This window comes from Melampsora larici-populina, assembly GCF_000204055.1.
Source record: "Melampsora larici-populina 98AG31 unplaced genomic scaffold MELLAscaffold_57, whole genome shotgun sequence".
NCBI classification, from domain to species: domain Eukaryota; kingdom Fungi; phylum Basidiomycota; class Pucciniomycetes; order Pucciniales; family Melampsoraceae; genus Melampsora; species Melampsora laricis-populina.
This window is the reverse complement of record NW_006768821.1, coordinates 127,681-147,527: the sequence shown is the minus strand read 5'-3', so window position 1 is coordinate 147,527 and position 19,847 is coordinate 127,681. Positions and strand designations below refer to the sequence as shown.

Below are 19,847 nucleotides of genomic sequence, written 5' to 3'. Positions count from 1 at the left end.
TTCTCATCTTCGGAAAGAGAATGTACGTATGTATCATTTTTCAATTACTCTAATTTCTTTTCTTTATTGAATTAATCTGATGTTTCAATGTGAAGTGTTGTTGTTCTCATAGCCAGTTCCAAGATCAGTTAAACTTACGAGTTTGACTTTAATCTTCTTGCTCTTTACTTGTTACGCTAAACCTCATCACAGGTCAGCGGTCTTTCCTAAGAGCAGAAGCCAGATCAGCTATTATCTTATCTAACATTATCATCTATCAGGTCAGCGGTCTTTCCTAAGAGCAGAAGCCAGATCAGCTATTATCTTATCTAACATTATCATCTATCAGTTTTCACATAGGGGTGTTTGAATCGAGTCAGACATTTTCAACTTTCATTCTGTCATTCATTGATGACTTCTTCATTGCAGGTCTTTCGTCTCTCAACAAAACGAATGGAGGGTAATACCCCTTCCGGCTCATTCCTCCTCGCCGAGTATCTCCGAGTTCATGAGACTCTTTCTACTATGCTCGAAGCCACCCCTTTCCCCAGTCTTCAAAGTATGATCAAGACTATGTTGACTCAGCTTGAGAAGTATCAGGCCGAAGCTGTCAACGCCAACGTGATTGTCTTGGCCACCATCCTCAACCCCAAATACCGCCTCAAGTTCTTTGACTTACATTACTCTGACAAAGCTTCACAAGCGAAGGAGTCCATTGATGCACTTTTTCACTCGACTTTACAAGCCTGGCCTGTTACTCCACCTTGTAGCCCAGCTCCAACTCCATCACCTGTCCCACGTGAAGCACACGATCACTTTGACATATCTACCTCATCGGCAACTTTTCAAACTTCATCATCTATTCGGGCAGGCGAGCTTGACTCGTATCTCCAAGGAAACCATCCTATTGTCCCCGGCCAAACTGAACTATCGTGGTGGAGAGTAAGTCAAATCTTCCTCTCTAATATGTGGAGTTCGACCGCTGAAACTTGCTCTGGTAAAAGGAGAATGCTTGTCATTATCCGGTTCTTGCTTCTGTTGCCCAGGACTACCTCACCATCTCAGCCACGTCATGTGCGGTGGAGCGCACTTTCTCTTCAGCTGCAGATATTGCTGTTCCAGCGCGGGGATCGTTATCACCTAAAACCATCTCACGCAGTGTTGGATGCAGAGAATGGTTGCGCGCTGGAATTCAAGTTGTTGGTAGATTCTCTGAAGGGCTTGCTTATCTCGCTTCGTTTGGGAAATACGGCAAGAAGAAAACGCGCTCATCTTAGTTTTGAATTGACCTACTGAATATATGAATGTTGTTGGCCTTATTTTCGTTTCCTCAGTTTTCAATTTCTCTTTTTAATCTTTCGAGTATATCTCATACATGATTGTTCAATGTTTGTCTTGATCATTATTTTGATCTACTTTCATGTCGCGCTTTATATCCTTTATTTAAGTACTTTGTAGCTTGATCGATCTCTTGTCTGTCCCTTTGTGCGTTTATCTTTACAACCTTCAAGTCACTCGTTGTTTCTTTTATGGGTATGAGTTTTTTTTACCTCATTATCTTTGTAAAAAGTTTTTTTAATTGTGTATATTGCAAAAAAAAAATTGTGAATAGAACTGATCGCCCCGGGCCGCTTCCTGCCCTCCAAATTCACTTAAGCGGGGCGCGAGCGGAGCACATAAATCCACATGCCCGCCACGCTTCATGGATCATGTAGCGGTTTCGTCTTCAAAGCGGGGCGAGAGCGGTTTTGACTTAGAGCGGCATAACGCTGCGCTACAACTTTTTGGTGAAAAAGTGGGGCGCAGCGGATCACCTCAAGTGTTGGCTGCACGCAGCAGTTATGATATATCAGATATTGACGGATACCTGGTATTGTATGAGGAACTGAACCATCTGGAAATTTTGGGCTTTTGTTTGTTTATCTCAAGTATTTTGGGACACTCAAACTGACAACTTTCTTATTAACAATTTCAGAAACGTTTGAGATGGCTAATAAACAACCAAAACATTGTTCCAAATCAACTGAGATCAAACGAAAACAGGATCATTGAGATCGTTTGTTACTGAAGAGTACTGAGAAGAAAGCCAACATAATTCTCCACGCTCCAAAAATTATCAAGACTCCGGATGAATCAATAATATCTAAGCAAGCCAAAGCCCAAGCAGAGTACAAAGAGAAAATTAAAGAGAAGTTTGGCCTGCCTTCTGATACAGCCTTTTTTGACTGAGGAGATCATGGCAAAAACAATTTACTTGAGTTGAAATATGGAACTGTCGTCATACTTGATACGTCAGGAATGAAGTTGATTGCTGTGATCCGTTTTAATGAACAACAATACATTGCAGATAATGAAAGCGTGTTCAGACTGAGGCTAGTGAGAGACTCTTCAAGCAATTTGAGCAATCAATGTCAACTATGTATCAACATGGAACCGCACAAAATAAAATTAGAACTAATGGACCAACCATCAGAGTCCGGAAAAATAGAAGAGGTGATATGTTTGAAATTGGAATGAGACCTGGGTATCTTAAAGGACTGGCTGGAGGTAAGTCATTTGTACTACTGCTTATCAATTATTTCATTTCTGATTCTGTGCGATCTCAGGACTGTATCACATCAATCGAGTGACAGCTCGTTCAGTGCTACTTATGGACAAAGATCTCAGATGTCAAAAAAATCTGCCGTATATCCAGCACTTTCTAGCTGGACAATTCTCTCTCTTGCTCTTGGTGCCTTCCAGTCTAATGTTCAGCTCTGTGCTAGATACGGTAATCTCTCATGGGCTTCTAAATCGTTTTTCAACTCACCCAATGGAAATGCATTTGGAGCCAACTTTGTCATGACTCGCGATGAATGGCACAACACGGTTCACAATGATCGCAATGCAACTGGGTATTCTTTTGGAATATTTGGCTTCATTAAACGCTTGACAGGAAAGCTTTATCGACGTGGTAAGAAATCACGACATGGATATGTGAAGGATGGTTTCTTTTGGTTCCCTGATCAAAATGTTTGAGTATGTTTTGAAGCATGTGATGGTGTTGTGGAGATGGTCTAGGCCGCCGATGTCAGACGCCAAACCACAGAATCCACCACTCATGATTCCACAGGCCAACGTATCAACCCAAAAGATGCCGTAATCACTTGATTTGGATCATCATGTCAAGTTTCAAAGTCAATTGTTTCACAAATCAATGGAAGTACAAAGTTAAGAGGTAAGATGGATGAAGAGGAGTGGAAAAGCTTTCGTGAAACAAAGGTAGAAAATTATATAATCGACATTAAACGTAAATGTCAATTACTCAGAAAAATAAATTCAAGCCAAAAATGACAATCTTGTATCTACTTAAGAATTATTTTGCAATTATTGATCTTAGTCAATCTTCATCATGAAATTCACTTTAAGTTTTTCCCAACTTCTTCATCAGTTGATATATTTCCAAGGTTTGCTCTTTTTGGACTGACTATCAGTATTTAGCTGAGCTGTAATTGTATGTGTATCAATGGCAATTGTACAGTTGACATAATTATCATAATGCAAAATACAAACTGACATAGAAACAATTTAAAAGGAGTCCACAAAAAGATATTCAAAATTTACGCAAGAAAGAAATATCATCAAACCAGGTCTGCTGATTTCGCATGAGTGGAAATGATGGGCGCCATTTTCAGCATAACACACACTTGATTGCACTGATGGTCTTCCACAAAATGTTTGAATGCCCTTTGAATCTCGTCTGAATCTTCAACTAAATGTTGTGAGTTGCTGAATACATATCAAACAATTAGCGACATAATTCAATTATCAAAATGGGTAATTGACTTACTCTTTATCAAAACAATGTAAGCCACTAATATGACCGTTGCGATTGCAGTCCAACTTAACTACCAATGTTTTACCACCACTGCGATGATTGATGAAATGAAGAAACACGTGCACTAAATTCTTCCAACGTTTGTGTTGAGAATCATTTGATCTAAACTTGTATTGATGAACATAGCTGACATGCGAGGAGTCCCATGGAGCTTGACATACCACCCACGAACTTTCTTTGGCACTCAAAGCACCAATTGGCTGCAATATGTAAGTCGGTGAGACCTGGAAGGATGCGAGAGTTAGCAATGGAACTACTACAGCTCATGAGATTATCTTGATCTGACCTTGAGTAATTGACTCTCAGTTTGAAAATTACGAGATTTCATTGAAATTGCCTTTGCCGTTTTGCAGTCACGTAAAGCATGTTGAAATTGCTCCAACATCATTGCCACGTACACATTAGCCTGGGCTAATTCCATGGCCTCTTCCCGTGCTACGCTAATAGAGTTATCGGGCCATCTTCTATGATGTTTACCAATCATTGTATTTTCTACAGTACTGGCGTGAAATTCTATTTTCCGGAATATCCAGTTGTTGAACTCTCTCAGATGTCCCACAAGATCGGTACCAACAGCCTCAAACCCAACATATGATGTGGTTAATTCGTACTTTTCAGAGGGTTTGTATACTGGCCCCCAATTCTCAAAGTTGATTGGGCTGATGTGATAAAAATAACCACTTCGCATGTTGGAGAGCTCCGTGCGGGTCATATTAAACGGCATAGGATTTAATCAAAAGGTCTAAACGGTGTGTGATTGGTTTCTTTCTTAACAACAACCTTTGTTTCGGCAGGTGGTTTTTGTTGAACTTGAACTAGGCCAGATGGCAGCGCAGGGGTTTGTATCGCTTGTGGCGCACGAGCAGCCTTACGGGAAATTTTGTTGATGGTCGGAATGATATTGTATGTAGTTTTCATATCTTTTGGCGAGTCATTGTTCTGAGTTTGGTGACTTTTATGGTTGACCATACCTTGTCCACCATCTTTGCAGTAGTCGTTTTCCGCAGGAGTAGTTAAAGATGTGGCCGCCGGGGGGGTTGATTCTGCAGTCGTCGCTTCTTGTGACTCACTGACAGGATCCGAGTTAGTTAAAGATGAAATTCCATCATTGACATATGGTAGCAAAGCAGAAGTCATAGAAATGTTATTGCGAGAGGGCATGGCTTCGGGAGGTAGTAGTTAGGTGATTGAGGTGTGATCATAGTTTTTGCTGTGATAACACCTCTATATTATGGACAAGGCCACGGTTATACTTTGAACATCCTATGTGCATCACCGCGTGTGTTTACAGTTGATTGATCAATCATCCTCACTCACAGCTCACTCAATAAAAGTCATCCCGCGTAACTTAACAAAAATTGGTTACGTGACTTTCTTATGAACAAACTAATCAAAGCGGTGATAAATGCATGTTTGACTATGTTACATATGAGTAATGATAGAGAGACAGAGGTTTGACTATGATACATGTTAGAAAAGGAAATTGATGAGATCACATATTTATGGAAAACGGAGGCTTGTACCTATAATACATGTCACAGATCACAAGAAAGTTAAAAATAAGCAAAAACAAGGAATTATAATATTCCAAAGTACTAATCTGATAGGTCAAATTGTTGGCAATTTGTTGCTCTTTCTTGGTCAGCTTGGTTGCAAGCTCTATCCCATTGTGACAGAAATTTGGTTTGACCCTTGCGTACTGACTTCCCTCCATTGGAGGCCACATATGCTAATAGTGTTTTAGAAGTGATGAAGTGGAGCCACCGTCGATAACACAAAACGGTAGATGCCTTGTACTTATGCGTTTTGCTGAACAACATTTTGAATGCCTGCTCGTACACCATCTTTCTTGGCCCAATGGTCAAATGGTAAAAGTTGGACATCTCGTTCATTGTCACACTCAACGGCCAACTGGGGGTGTTGCCATGCTCGTCCTCGGATTCAATTTTGGATGAAGCGTGTGCGCGCTTGCAATTGGACTGGGCAGGCTGTGGTTGGGGTGTATCAAGCTCGTCAGTTTTGGAAAGCTGCGTAACAGATGGGCTTGGCCGTGGTGTCGTTATATCTTCTTCATCGTCAGGAGGTGGCCCTAGATTAGACGGTGGTGTAGCTTTTTCGCATGAAGAGGTGGGCTGTCTAGCTCTCAATGAAGAGGTAGGCGTTTGATGTGCCGGATGTAGCAGGTGGCAAGAGTCCGTAGATAACTTTGCTGAAATTGAAGCCAAGTGAGTGTCAACGGTTTTGCATTCCATAGGTTCGATACCAGGGAATGCGACTAATATTTTGCGCGTGTCTATGTGGTATTGTTCAAGAGTGTCCATTTCCAATAGCACCTAATTGTTACAAACAATTAGGTCAATTGACGTTAATAAATATGAATACATATACTGCAGTGAATAGATCTTACCCAGAGGTTTTCATCAACATTCCATACTTGTAAACACCCGCTGAAATCTGATCCTAGCACGTTGGTAACTTCTTTGGTGAGCTGGGCGGAGTGTTCTAATGCGAATTTCGGCCATTGAGGTGCAAGGACACACCAAACCTTGCATTCTAATGGGTCAGGCTATGCATATATGGTTTCGGGGTTAGTGTAACTCTTGTAACAATTTTGAATGTGTGTACAGACCTCAGTTCCCGGCCAAAGTACCAACGTAATGGTCTTGTTGACCTTATCGTTGCCTTCTTTCGACATGCGCTGGTTGGCCTGATCCTGGATGGTAACACTTCGAAATCGTTCTAAACTGGTGCCTTCCACACCCTGTGAAAACATACGTTCTGGCTGAGCAGGTCGTCGTTCCGTTTGAGCAGGTCGCCTTTCCAGAGGATTCATATGTGGTTCAGGCAAAGGATTGATCATTTCTTCTTGTACATGAGATGGGGCTTGGGGTCCTGATCCACTCGGTCCACTTGGATATTTGCGTCTTCAATGCTGGCGTGCTTGGTGCATCCCCTGGCTGCGTTCAGCTGGTAGCAGCACTGTCGGGGTCATACGGGTCAGTATTGATGCAAACTACATGAAACACATTGTAACAGATTAAGAAACTCTCACTTCGAAACATGCATTTTTAGGGCATTGACTGTTGTTTTTCGGATTGTGACCAACAGCTAGTTTACCATCGATCCCGCGGCACGTCTGCGACACAGTCAAAAAGGAACCTGCACCGTTGGTTTTTTGACTACAAGTAGGTGTGGGAGGCCCTCCTTCCCCATTCAGCATGTTGTTAAGATTCATAGCAAATTCGTGATTGGCCTGAATTTGGTTGTTGAGCAACCTGCTTGAAGGTCTCGTTCGTTGAATAGGAGAATTGTATCCTATAGGTAAAAACCCTCGCAAATGTTTTTCTGTGTTGTATGCTAGTACCTCGTTATTGTACCACTGAGTATTATGTGTACGGTAGTATTTATCGTCGTGGTTGCACTGTGACGGCGTGTTCAAAGAATATGGTAAATGTCGTGTTACGGACATGAATAACTATTGAATTATTACCCTCAATCCAATGTTTTGAGGTTGCTTCTTGGGTTGATAGTAGATGGTGGAGTGAGGTCTTTGGTTGATGCAAAGGTTGGAATCACAGATGAGACCACTACGTGTTTTGGCGACAGCTGGATATGGCAGTGGTTTTGATGGATCAATAGGTGTGAATGTCAAAGGTCTTTTCATCGGGTTTATTCAGAGGTCTTAGTGATATTACTTTGTTGAGTTTGCTTATGCGGTCGTGTTGCAATATACGCAGGAAATACAACAAATGGAATGACCTTCAAGGTCATGCTGCATAAGGCTGCCCACCCTTTCATGGCTTGTGCGTCTGTGCAGGACTTTTTTTTTAACTTTCCTTAGTGATCCTAAAGCGTTATGGATATGTATTTCAATTGACCTTTTGGGTAGGTGGGAGACTCTCTACAAAAGTGGAAGCACTCATCCGACTGCGGTACAGGTGATGAGACAGTGGGTAGTCTCGAGACTCGCGAGACTACCGAGCTGGTCGGAGCTTCGTTCACTCTCGCTTTCGCTGTGTGCTGGTTGGGATCAAGCTTTTGGGATGGTAGATTCTGAAGATACACCGTTGAATGCTTCTGAGAAGCCCAACATGGAGGAGGATAGAGAGGGTACAGCTCATATGTTGGGCTGGAGTCGGCTCAAGGCAGTTCATATCTGTGGTATAGGGTCAAAGTCAGACTCAGAGTGATCGGTCATATTCAACAAAACTCACCATAAATTGATGACTTTTTTGAATGCTCAAGGTATACAAACAAAGGGTATGTTCAAGTATGGGCTCAGACAGTCTGTCTTCCTAGCAAACCTTAGCTAGTTCAACTTTGAGGTTATGCTTCCAGGCTGCATACATCAAATTTAAAACACCTTCTTTAATTGCTTCCGATCCAGCGCATAGGATGACTAATGCATCAAATCAAAGATAATTGAAAGAACAAAAAAATTAATTCAAAAAAAATTGGGAAGTGAAGTGTTTCGAAAAGAAAACAAGTAAAATTTAAAGTTAAAGTACTGAGATTGCGTAGAGTCACTGATAAATGATGAAAAGGACAAGATAACTAGAACACAGAAAGCACATCTTCGGATATAATCTGATGCACCTAGGAACAGCTGATGATGAAATGTGAAGGGGGAAAATTGAAAAGAGACCTGGACTAAATAAGAGAGTTGGGAGGAGGAAATATCGTTCTAACTAAATTGGTTACAAGGGTCTCAGTCTCTATCCAAGAAAAGACTATAGCAGTATTTCCAATAGAGAACACGTTGAAATTTGTCAGATCTTGCCAAATGTCATAGCAGTGACATAGCTTGACCAATCATGGTTCACTAAGCAAGGACCATATTGTTACTCTTCATCAAGAGGACGACGTTGGCAGCAATGGTTGATTTGTGACTGTCGACTTGTGCAGACATGCTGTCTGCTCGTTTCATCAACGACGGGGTTTCATGCTCGTCTAATCCTTCGTTGCATTTGCGTTTGTGTGTTTTTGTGTATCCGGCGGACTTGTTCATAAGCATACCCTTGGCCTTCATTGCATCAAAGACTTGTTGAGCCATAGCCTTGAAATCAGAATCGGCGAGTACTAAAAACCAGAAGAGACAAAGATCCGATTGAATAAACTCATAAGGATAGTTTGGATGATGAGCACTTACTGCCATTGGAAGGATTGGCAATTGCTTGTCCACCGTGTGAGACCACTTGGAGGGCCAAGGGTGCCGGACTTGAAGCTGTCTTGAGCGCGAGACAGCCTCCAAAACGAAGTTTCCAACCTGGTGATTCAAAGACGATCAGCAAAAAGTACATTCAATAAGATGCCTAGCTATGACATCTTATTATCCCAATGAGGGCGGCTTACCACATCTGATACGGACGATGCACTTGTCTTCAAACAATCCTCCCCCACAGCTGGTACCGCTGTGGCCATAATGTGCGATGAAGGAAATCAATACACAGATCTAATGAAAAAGCTACACAGTTGACCTCAAAAGTAGACTGACGGTGGGAGTTGGAAAATTGCAGTGTGATTAACACGATCTACCGGCCACATGCCATCGATACCAGGTGGGTTCTTGAGCGTCTTACACTTCTGCCAGTTTGTAGCTTTGGCATCCTTAAGAGACAAAGACTTTTGAGCGCACGCTTTACAAAAGATAATCAAAGTGTACTTACTGTGTCATATTCACATGTACATTCTCCACCACCATCACGGTTCACTTGAAAGATCTCCGTCTCAAATTTGCCATCCTCACCAATAGTTGCAACACCAGAGGCTTCCGCTATCAAGATCCAAAAGTTTCAGAGTCATATTCATATAGTTAATGAAGAATAGCAGGTTTGAGTACTGACACTGAGTTAGCCATGCTGGAATGTTAAGAGGACCCCATTGTTCATTCATACCACAAGGATATTCGGGGTTTTCGACCCATTCGATCTTTTTAGAGAAATAGGGGGCATCGGCTCCGGCCTATTTGTTTGATACGCGAGCATCCAAAGATAGTGAGTGAATAAGCTACCAGAAAGATCTGAGATCGTTTGATGACAATTGTATAGTGTTCGGAGACGCACATCAAGACCTTGAGACTTGAACCAGGGGAATTCATTGTCCTTTGCCTAAATGATGATGAAATGGGATCAGTTAGCGCTGGCACAGAGATACATTTGTCGAAACAAAAGTATAGAGACCTACCACTCCGAAACCCCAGCTCTGTGTTTGGTCAAAGACTCCATCGGGCGAAAGTTTAGCAGCAGTTCGAACAAGTTTACAATGACCTGCAACAGGTCGAATGGCTACAAGAGCCGAAGCCACGATACCGGCGGCGAGTGCGAGTGAAGGCATTCTTTATGAAAGGGTTTCGTTGTTGAAAATCGAGAGAATGAAAATGAAAGAGTGACAAAAGGCAGTTGTCTTCTGAGTAAAGGGAGTTTAAGAGAATAAGTGGGAAGTGGATAGCTTCCTGGAGTATAGTAGTTCAAATGTGAACTAGATGGGCGAACGAGTGGGATGAGAGGTTTGGGTTGAAGGGTAGTAAATTGAAATTGTCAAAACGAGATGCTAATATAGAGGTGTCGTATGGGCTCGCACGATTGCAAAGGTGTATGTACGCAGTTAAGCTCGACGTTACTTACGAAAAGACGAACGTATGTACTGTATTGATTAAAAGAGCTCTGATTTCGAAGGTTAAACGCGCACCTGAAGCGCAGCTGGATGTTTGTGGATGAATGAGCAATTGATGAGCAGCCACGGGCGCAGGTGAACTTGGCGAGATTTATGAACTCACAGAGAAGCGGAGAAAAGGTGAACGGGAGTGGAATGACGGCGTGATTGTGCGTTGAAGGGCGAACCGGGTGGTGGTTTAGACCGTACATACAGGGAAGAATGTTCTCTACATATACAGAACTGAGGCTGTCAGTGTCACGCAACGAGTGAAAATTGCAACAAGCATTCTTCCGAACAAACCGAACGCGACGTGGGTATACTCGGGAGCTGAGCAGATTTCGCTGCAGATAAAGTTTAAACACAGTGTCAGTCTTCAGCTCGTATCAGTCTGATTCAGGAGGGTCGGCAAGTCACGAAGCTTGCCCCAAGACTTCAAGGCCCGCCATTTTTGCTCAAGTGGTGGGCTTTGCCGGTAGAGCTGGGCAATTTTTTGGACCCATTTGGAGAATAGTTAAGGACAAACATCATTTACAATTGCCCTTGATCTTTTGAGTCCACGCTCAGCTACGTACAGATCGTAACAGCCTTTGCATATACGGATCCCAAATCGCCTCGATTGCACACAGAGCCTTGCTATCGACAAAGGTTGAAAGCTTTCATAAGCTTGTCAAGTTCCCCGAGTAACTCGACACCAAATTGGCGGAGGGATATGTAAAATCAATAAAAGCAAGGAACGCAGGGAACGCTCTCGGGGCGTCGATTGACAAGTTGACTTGAATTCCAGAGCAGAAATAACATGATGTGTGGAGCTCTGTGGAGACTAGAAGAGTCTGCAACCGCACCGTGCACAAAGAATTGCAAGAGCATCGCCACCAATGCCTGGTGAAACGTCATCAATTTGATGAAAATCGACGTTTTTACTCACGCAGGGTGCATTTTTCATTTTTAGTATGTTACGTGAGGCAATCCATAAGAAATATGCAAGGCCGCTTCTCACGTGATTTGCGTCACTTTTGACGTAATCCATTCTTGCATCTTTGAGGTCCAACTAACATCGAACTTCCCTGATGGAATCTCACCTTCCCAACCCTTAAAATCTTTGAATATCAATATGGTTGGTAGTGTCGAGAAGCGTCAAATCTCGGACCGGATATTTATCAAAAACTACACTTCAAGACAAGATTTAGTTATGTTGTAGAAACCAACTAAAACAAGAAGTTCGAATATTGAATTTCCAATGGCATATCTGGATTGCCATCAATGCCAGGAGTCCAACAGTATCTTTGGCTCAGAAATTCAGTGAGTTTTCTTGCTCAGCCTCAAGTTGGCAGAGTAATACCCGCTGGTCCGACCTTTGACGCTTCTCGGCACTACCAACCATACGTTGTGAAAGGCTGACGGGCTCTGCTCGCAGTACATCAGTTCAAGTCTCGATAGCGCAATGGTCTTACATGCTGCAAAGGCGACCGTTGGGTTAACTTTCGGCCTAGCTATATTGATTTGTAAAACAGGTTCAACAAATGCAATTATAGCTATCAAGTAGAACATAAAAGAGAGCAAGTTCGTGATAGTAAAATTGTAGAAATTATGATTGGCCACGGACCACCATGATAGGCAAATGGAAATAAGAGGTGAATTGGAACGATGTGTGGAGGCACGTAGACAAATTGCGAAGAAGGGACATGATAGGAAAAGCATAAAAACAAGATAAGACTGGTTTGTATTGTGTTTCTATCATGCGCTGAATGTTGATTCAAGGTAAAACTAGGGAATCGAAAGAGAGCCCTATTGATGATGAGCACGCTTGGTGTGCTTAGGAGCAACAAGATTATTCTTCTTGGCAAGCTTAACCGACACCGAAATCAAGGAATCCATCTGCTGAGAAGTCAAAGCTAGTACAATTTACACGGATGAATATGATTATCGTTTAGTTGAATGAGATTTTTGATCAACTTACTGTATCCAGATGAGTCTGATCCGCTGGAGCTCCCGCTGGAGCCTTTCTTGGCTACGGTACCGTCTAGTTTGACAATGAAACAACCTCCACAGATTTTCTGTGCCGCTATGATTCAGAAGTGGACAATTGACATTCATTGTTAGAGTGAGGGCTCGTAAAAATTTTGATCCAGTGATAAAACACAAACTTTCGGAGGTTTGACCGGCCCGACATCGAACAAGACATATGTTTTTGTCCGGACCGCCTGAGCATCGTGAGCCCCTGGTCAAGCAAAGTCCATGAAGTCAACATTCAGAGGATATCGTAAGCAGAAACGCTTCATGAAAGTTATGAGCTGACTCCTTGAAAGTGGCCACCACCCTCCAGGTTTTTCGGTCTGCAGGGAAGGCACCAAAGTTTCCAGGTAAGTTGAGAGTCACATCCATCGGTTCGAAAGAATGGCCGGTGCCATCCTTCAACACATCAAAGTAAGGCATTAGTTAGTAGTGATGTAGCAGGATTGTGACGAAGATCAACTTACAGCGCTGTATTCGCAAGCCGCTGGCCCACCTCCGTTACGGTCAACTTGGAAAAAGTCCAAGGGAATGGAGCCGTTGGAAAGCACGGTTGGCACGCCGGCGGCGATCGCTAATCAAGTGAGCTGTTAGTAACTTCATGAGTACGGGCGGTGAGCATAGGTGGAGATAGCAAACATTTTGCAGTCTGGTCGGCAATGTTCACAGCGCCATGAAGCTTGGCTACTGATCCGCAAACGGGATTAGGATTGTCGCCAGGAGTGAAAGCGGTAGCGTCGGCACCCGCCTATTAGTGAAACATGTCAGACACGCAAAAGCACCTGAGGAAAGAATATTCATTGGCCTCACGTCTCCTGAAGTACCAGTTCGTGGAACGCGACCAGAAGCATCCTGTGTAGGATCAATCGTTGATATCAGTGCCAGCTACTTTCATCGACTAGAGAAGAAATTCAAGCGTACAATACCGAAGCCGTGTCCAGTGACACCATTACCCCCGTTGACATTTAGGATGGAGCAATATCGCGATTCGGTATATGGTAGGATTTGAACGGACCAGAGCATAGCAGCTGAGAGCCCGGCAAAAACGGCGTTCTTCATTGGTCGAGGACTCATGGCGAATGGAATGAATGAATGAATTGTGGATTCGTAGGTCAAGTGTTCGTACTACCGGTGTCGGGTTAAGGTCAGGAGTCGAATAATAAGCAAGATTGATTGGGTTGAAGAAGCTGTTACGATACTGAATTAGCAATGAATCGTTTGGATAAGATGATTAAGGCTTACAGAAGAGATTGATAATAAAGAACAAAAAGCCTATGATAGGAGGCAGTAGAGGAGGACAGCGGATGTTCTGAGAGGAAAAGAAGGTGGGTGGTAAAGGAACTTCGTGTTGGTGATGTTTGTGCGAGTACAAAATTGTATGGGAAGTCTCACGGAACTCACACAAGGCTTTAGGAAGATGTCAGAGGACGAGATGACAAAAAGTTCAAAGCCACCTCAATTAATCTTGTACATACTGCGTGTATACGTAGTCAATTTGTATATATGAGTCAAAGATCACAGTTTAACTGCTCTCGAATTCCTTTTGTGGTCCTCGCCTCCCACCGCTCCTCTCACCGCTCCCACCGAGAGGAAAACCAGCGCAGATGATTCCAAAAAGCGGCGTCTTTGGCCCGCGCTCACGCTTCCATGATTCTTTCAATTTACCGATCCGAGCGAACCAGCCGGAAGAAGGTCATCAGTCTCAACCAGGCCAAGTCGCTGTCATAACTTGATGGAGGACTTACGATGGAGTTAGGTTGGACTCACCCCCATACATAGTTGACCCGGTCTAACTCAGCAGATGCTTGGTTCAGGTCGTCCGCCTGCCTAAATCACACAGGGCTACCGGTGATCCGCTCATATTTCCTCGCTTTACATGTTGTCCAATGGTTTGCCTTTTTCGGGGTCCAAGTGTCATCATCAAGCTCTCTTTCATCACCTGCTGCTACATAGCCCTGAGGTTGCTGCTCAACGGGCAAGCGGAGATAGACATGCATATCAATATTTATTCCTTTGTTAAAGGGGAGTTATTATTCACAAGGTCTCACATGTGTAGGCCAAGACAGACATATCCATAGAGGAAGTTGTTGTGTGTTGATGCGCAACGTACAAGTCCAGCTCCAGGCCTGCGTTGCTCAACTCAGACACTCACACAGTTTTGACCTTAACTTCATCAGTTAAGTTAGTTATGATATGTTTTTACTTCACATTACTTCACATATACGAGCGGCAACCTCCACCAAGGCAAGAAGACTCTGGGCAGCCTCTCAGCAACCGACAAATAGCACACGGAACTGCATAAGCCCACAGGACAGGAACCTCAGGCAAATCTCGGCATCCAACAAATGTCAAAACATGCTCCCTATCAGTACCCAGAATCAGACTATGTAGCTTAACAGGAGCCCCACCTGCCATGTACATCCCCCAGAGCCAATGAGGAAGGACTTAGTTGAGTTGGAGAATCAGACACTCTGGCAACATTTGTTGACATCTGTTTGGAATTTGTCCCATTTGGCTGTTAGAGCATGACCACCGCACCACAATCCGTAAACCTCATACATAGCAGGACACATTTCAGCATGTCACATACACCTGGGTGTATTTCAGATCCAGCAACCCCTCCGGGCAGCACACAAACTGGATGCCTCTGGAATCCTCTTTAGGAGTTCCACAGATGTCCATCAATTCCCATCTCAGGGTTGTGTTAATCAATGGAGAACACATCATCTGTGGCAAGCAATCAGGTCACAATCTGATCAATCTGATCATCCATCATTTGATTGAAAAATACACTCATGCAGACAAGAGATGGTCTGCACATGTCCTAAACATGTTGAAACCCTAGGAAAGCAGTGTTCCAGAGTTACTTGGTAGAGGTTCTTGAAATGCAAGGATTTTATATACTTTTACAAGATTTTTTCATGTGATTCTTCACACATCCAAGGATTGTTGTTCTCTTGTTTACATTTCTGAATTCAGCTTTTTCTTATTCCTCTTGGCATAATGCAAATACCTCTCATATGGGCATGCATTTGGTATCTGTGTTGACAAGGTTTGCTTTTGAATTCTGCTGATTGTATGCAACATCATATTCCCATACCAATTTGGATCAACAACCAAGATATCTGATAAAGGTTGTTCTTCAAAGTCTTTTGGTATGCTTTAATTAATCTTTTGTTGTGGTCTTTTTCTTTGATTCTATGACCTTGTGTACCATTACACTTGATGATCTTGCTATATCAAAGCATCTGAAGAGCAGAAGTAATGGTGATGGTTCAAACTCAAGTTGAAGACCCCAATTAATCCTTTCCTGAAATGTTCTACTGTGCCAAAGTTCATGAAGGAACCAAACAAGCTCAACAGGATACACAGAAATAATGTATTGACTTTTTAGAACTACAACATTTGACCTCATTTGTGATCTTTGGCTTTTTGATCACAGCAAATGATATTGGGTCTTCAAGGAATTGACTCCTTCAATGAGAAAAACAAGATTCATGGGTATCCATGCTAGTCCTTAAAACCTTTTCAATTTGAGTGGCCTCTTGTGTATGGTGTAAAAGAACTAGAGTACCTATGAACACTGGGATGGTGCCAAACTTAATCAACAATATTTTCTTTTTAATCATGGTAAGATTGATGATTTTATGATTTTGAAATTTTTGCTCTTTTCAGACCTTTTTCTTATCTTTTTCAATACTTCTAGCCTCAACATCTTCAGAATATTTTAATTCTCTTCCGAGGCATATATGCCAATGTCTACAAGTTTTTGAACAGTCATTTTACATATTTGATTCAATTCTCTGACTTTTTCAATATCTGTTGATAGACTCTCTGATGTCACTGAGCCTGAGAAGCTCATGATTGGTGTTAATTTCCTATCTTTGATTTTTCCATTCTTCAACACCAAGGCTTTCTTCCCTTGGATTCTTCCTTCAGACTCAATTACAGAGAGAAATGAATGTCCTGAGAGCTCAGCATCATATATCAAAGAGATGTTCTATTTCAACCATTATCTTGGGATTATACATACCTCATCAATATTGCTACTTTCAATTTAAGTAGGATACCACAGTTGAAGCCTGGCAATTTGAATAGGATAGTTTTCCTGTGTTGAACGTTTTGGTCTTTGGGCAGTTTTCTGGATCTTGAACTTGAAACTGGGGTTCTGAAGATGACAGTGTGATTGGTGTGCATTCACCAGATTGGATACCAGTGACTTTGTCATTATGTTTTATGTGATGTTTAGGGCTTTGTGTGTGGTGAGAAATTTTCATAAGATTGATACCAGAACATGATCCCAAAGAATTTGAAGGATCTTCTGCTAGATTTATTTTGGTGGTTGAGTCACTGCAACTTGGTCTGAGAGTGGAAATCAAATTGTTGAGCTGTGCATAATCTGTGAATACCAATCTCCTTCTTTAAGAATTTGGCCCCAGCAATAAATTTTCCAAATGCCTTGTCAAAAAGATTTCAGCCAGTCCTGACACTGTAGAAATGTGGCTCCAAAACAGATCTGAATTCAATTCAAGATAGTCATTGAGATCATTCAGATCATTCAGATGTGTGTCTTTCATTAATGCATCCTCAATATCCTTCAAGTATCTTGACAATACAGAATTGTACACAATATAAGCTTCAGCTATATTTTTATTTTCATGATAAATTTTACTCTGAGAATGCTGCAAACCTTCAATCCCATCTCTGACTACAGTGGGTCTCATCCAAGCCCAAATACCCCCTGTAGGGGGGATCAAAAGTTTGGCTTGGGATGACCAAAGTCCTTGGTGAGAGGTTTGCTCCCAGAAAGGGTAACCTGAGTGGAAAATGGTCAGGTTGAATGCCATGTGATGCTGTCATAACATTAGTCCATGGTTTGACCCACGTGTTGTATAATATTTTTGTCAAATGAGTGTCTTGGTGGGACTGGAAACATGACTATCTCATACTGAATTTTTAATGCAAACTTCTGAGCCCTCAATTTTGTTTCAGCTGATCACCAAAGAAAACTTCACCTTCTAGATTTTCAAAAATCCACCTTGACACATTTCATGGCTTTCAGCAAAGCTCAAAAATCTCAACAATAGTGGCACCTTACTGAATCAACTTGCTGTGGAAGCACAACTTTGGACAAGGGAAATGAATTTGTGGCCATATCAGATGGTTGGTCCAGTGAGCAACAGCAACACTGACACCAAACTTGAAACTCAAAATTGAAGTTGTGAACCAATGCAATGCCTTGAAAATAACATCACTGAATTCCCAGATGGGAAGGTTTGCAAATAAGATCTCATCAAACTGCTCTGGCCAGACTTTTTTCACCAGAGCACCTCTGAATTATCCACTGGAAGATGCAAGTATGCTTCAGGTTTCATCCTGAGAGTCAATACAAGCAACCTATCACCCACACAAAGATCCCAAAGAGCAAAGAACTTGTCCCCTGACCTCTTACCAAGGCCACTTGCAGTAACTATAAGGCAAATAAGGCCAAAGTACTTGAACAAAAGAACTTCTGCATGGAAACACAGATGCAGACTGCCAAATCTACAAGCACACCTGACACAAAATTCTCAATTTTACTGAGCCAAGCACACATTCTGCAATAACTCTTGATGATACCAAGCCAGAAACAATGAGCAAGATATCATTGATTGTGAAACATTCATCAAAAGTTCTGTTGATACATACCATTAATCATTGAGAAAACTTGGTGAAAAAGACTTGAAACGTGATGTATATGAAAAGTTTAAAGAGCTAGATGATTCAAGAAACTATGCAACAGAAGAATCAAGGAACAATCAAAAGCATTACCCAAATTATAAGTAGCCTTTTTGTGAGCTTCATGAACTCCAATATTTCAATGTGCACCAATATCAAGTTGCCTCAAACAAAAGAGATGCACCTGAGATCACTGCTTCAAGATTTTCTGCAAAGTCATCTGCTTGGCAATTATCAACTTCAAAGAAGAATCCAAGATTCAGCAGCTGAGCTGTGGGAGTTAGTTATTCTTGTTACATACATGTCTAAGACAAGTATATTGTGGAGGCTAAAGTATGATTAATTCAGATTGTAAATCTATCAATGTCTCTTTGTGTATTATAAACATATCCTTTCTATTGCTTACACCATCCATTTGTGTCTTATTGTTATGATGTCATGATTTCTGGGCCAATATACAATTCTTTCAAATATCAATATTGTATTTTTCTTTGTATTTACCATCAACTAATAAAAGATGTGGGGTGATGTCAATACAGCTCACTTGCAATCTAAGCCAACCAGGCCTTACTGCCATCGTCCTCTTACTTAGGAAACATTGATCTTTGTCTCAACTGCGGCTCAGCTTGTGACTTCCTTGCTACATACACAGCTGTTGTAACCCCAACCAAGCCAGATGGTCAATCTAATGCCAGGTGGTTTAGTTCACAGTGCCTGTGTAGAGCCCCCTACATTCACCATTTGAAACTGTATCCAATTCCAAGTTGTGTGCTTTTGTGTTGCAAATGTCCAACAGAGGCTCAAACCTTTATGAGCTTTTTCAACATCAGGAAAACAAGCAGCCAAACGGCTGCTCAGTGAGTCAAATAAAGGATCAAGTCAATTGACTCATCAACCTTAAATCCTATCTTTATTCAAAAGTCATCCAGTCAAGTTTTATCAAACTTAACCAAGTCCCTTGCCAAAGGCTCAAGGCCTGAGCAAGGGATTTACTGCTAAAACAGATTTCTTGCCTTCAAAGTAGGCTGTATTGGCTCAAATGCTGTTACATTGGTTGTTTTTGTGTTTGAATAAAACAATCTCGATATAAAACAAAAGAGGAATGGGGAACAACCATTACACATGCTCAAGCTTCCAGCTCCTTCATACTCCTCTGAGAAGGGCTCATTCAAAGTGATTGAAGAATGGACATCTTCACCTGTTTCTGAGAAATACAGGCTGTAAGTGAGCCAACTGCTCAGAAAAAATTTAAATAGATTTATAGTTTATCACCTAATGTCAGAAGTTCCAGACAAGTTCTGAAGCAGGAGCTTGTAATTCTATCATATGTAATGGATCTTTTTTATCCTCATCTTATCTTGCATAAAGCTTATTTGGAAACAAAACAGAGAATCCATTGTGGTGGTTTTTGAGCCAATACAGCTCAATGCTCAAGCCAGCATTCTGTTTGTAGTGGTAAGTCCCTTGCTCAAGCCTTGGGCATTTGGCAAGGGACTTAGTTAAGTTTGAGAATCCATTATCATCAATTGTTTTGTTATATCTTCATGAATTTCTTTCCAGTTGATCAAATTTATTCTAGGCATTGGAAGTTTTTGAGTGAGGATGAGCC

The 19,847-nt window shown here is 41.9% G+C and overlaps 4 protein-coding genes across 4 annotated transcripts; all 4 read right to left on the bottom strand.

Moving 5' to 3' along the window:
* Positions 1-3,599: 3,599 nt before the first annotated feature.
* Positions 3,600-5,017, bottom strand: MELLADRAFT_111723 (uncharacterized protein; the record flags this gene model as incomplete). Its single annotated transcript, XM_007416080.1, has 4 exons — positions 3,600-3,747; positions 3,809-4,080; positions 4,143-4,515; positions 4,605-5,017. The coding sequence occupies 4 exons, from the start codon at positions 5,015-5,017 to the stop codon at positions 3,600-3,602; spliced, it is 1,206 nt and encodes a 401-aa protein (XP_007416142.1).
* A 434-nt stretch (positions 5,018-5,451) lies between these two features.
* Positions 5,452-7,520, bottom strand: MELLADRAFT_67713 (uncharacterized protein; the record flags this gene model as incomplete). Its single annotated transcript, XM_007416079.1, has 6 exons — positions 5,452-6,189; positions 6,264-6,422; positions 6,486-6,672; positions 6,729-6,835; positions 6,909-7,277; positions 7,347-7,520. The coding sequence occupies 6 exons, from the start codon at positions 7,518-7,520 to the stop codon at positions 5,452-5,454; spliced, it is 1,734 nt and encodes a 577-aa protein (XP_007416141.1).
* A 658-nt stretch (positions 7,521-8,178) lies between these two features.
* Positions 8,179-10,685, bottom strand: MELLADRAFT_73155 (uncharacterized protein; the record flags this gene model as incomplete). Its single annotated transcript, XM_007416078.1, has 10 exons — positions 8,179-8,935; positions 9,006-9,122; positions 9,209-9,267; positions 9,351-9,463; positions 9,523-9,629; positions 9,700-9,817; positions 9,919-9,963; positions 10,040-10,333; positions 10,456-10,554; positions 10,632-10,685. 8 exons carry the CDS (start codon positions 10,187-10,189, stop codon positions 8,679-8,681), a joined length of 966 nt encoding a protein of 321 aa, XP_007416140.1.
* Positions 10,686-11,939: 1,254 nt separating this feature from the next.
* MELLADRAFT_73154 (uncharacterized protein) lies at positions 11,940-13,952 on the bottom strand (the record flags this gene model as incomplete). Its single annotated transcript, XM_007416077.1, has 10 exons — positions 11,940-12,402; positions 12,468-12,572; positions 12,655-12,728; positions 12,807-12,919; positions 12,988-13,094; positions 13,160-13,268; positions 13,331-13,372; positions 13,442-13,707; positions 13,763-13,829; positions 13,922-13,952. 8 exons carry the CDS (start codon positions 13,592-13,594, stop codon positions 12,296-12,298), a joined length of 810 nt encoding a protein of 269 aa, XP_007416139.1.
* Positions 13,953-19,847: the final 5,895 nt, after the last annotated feature.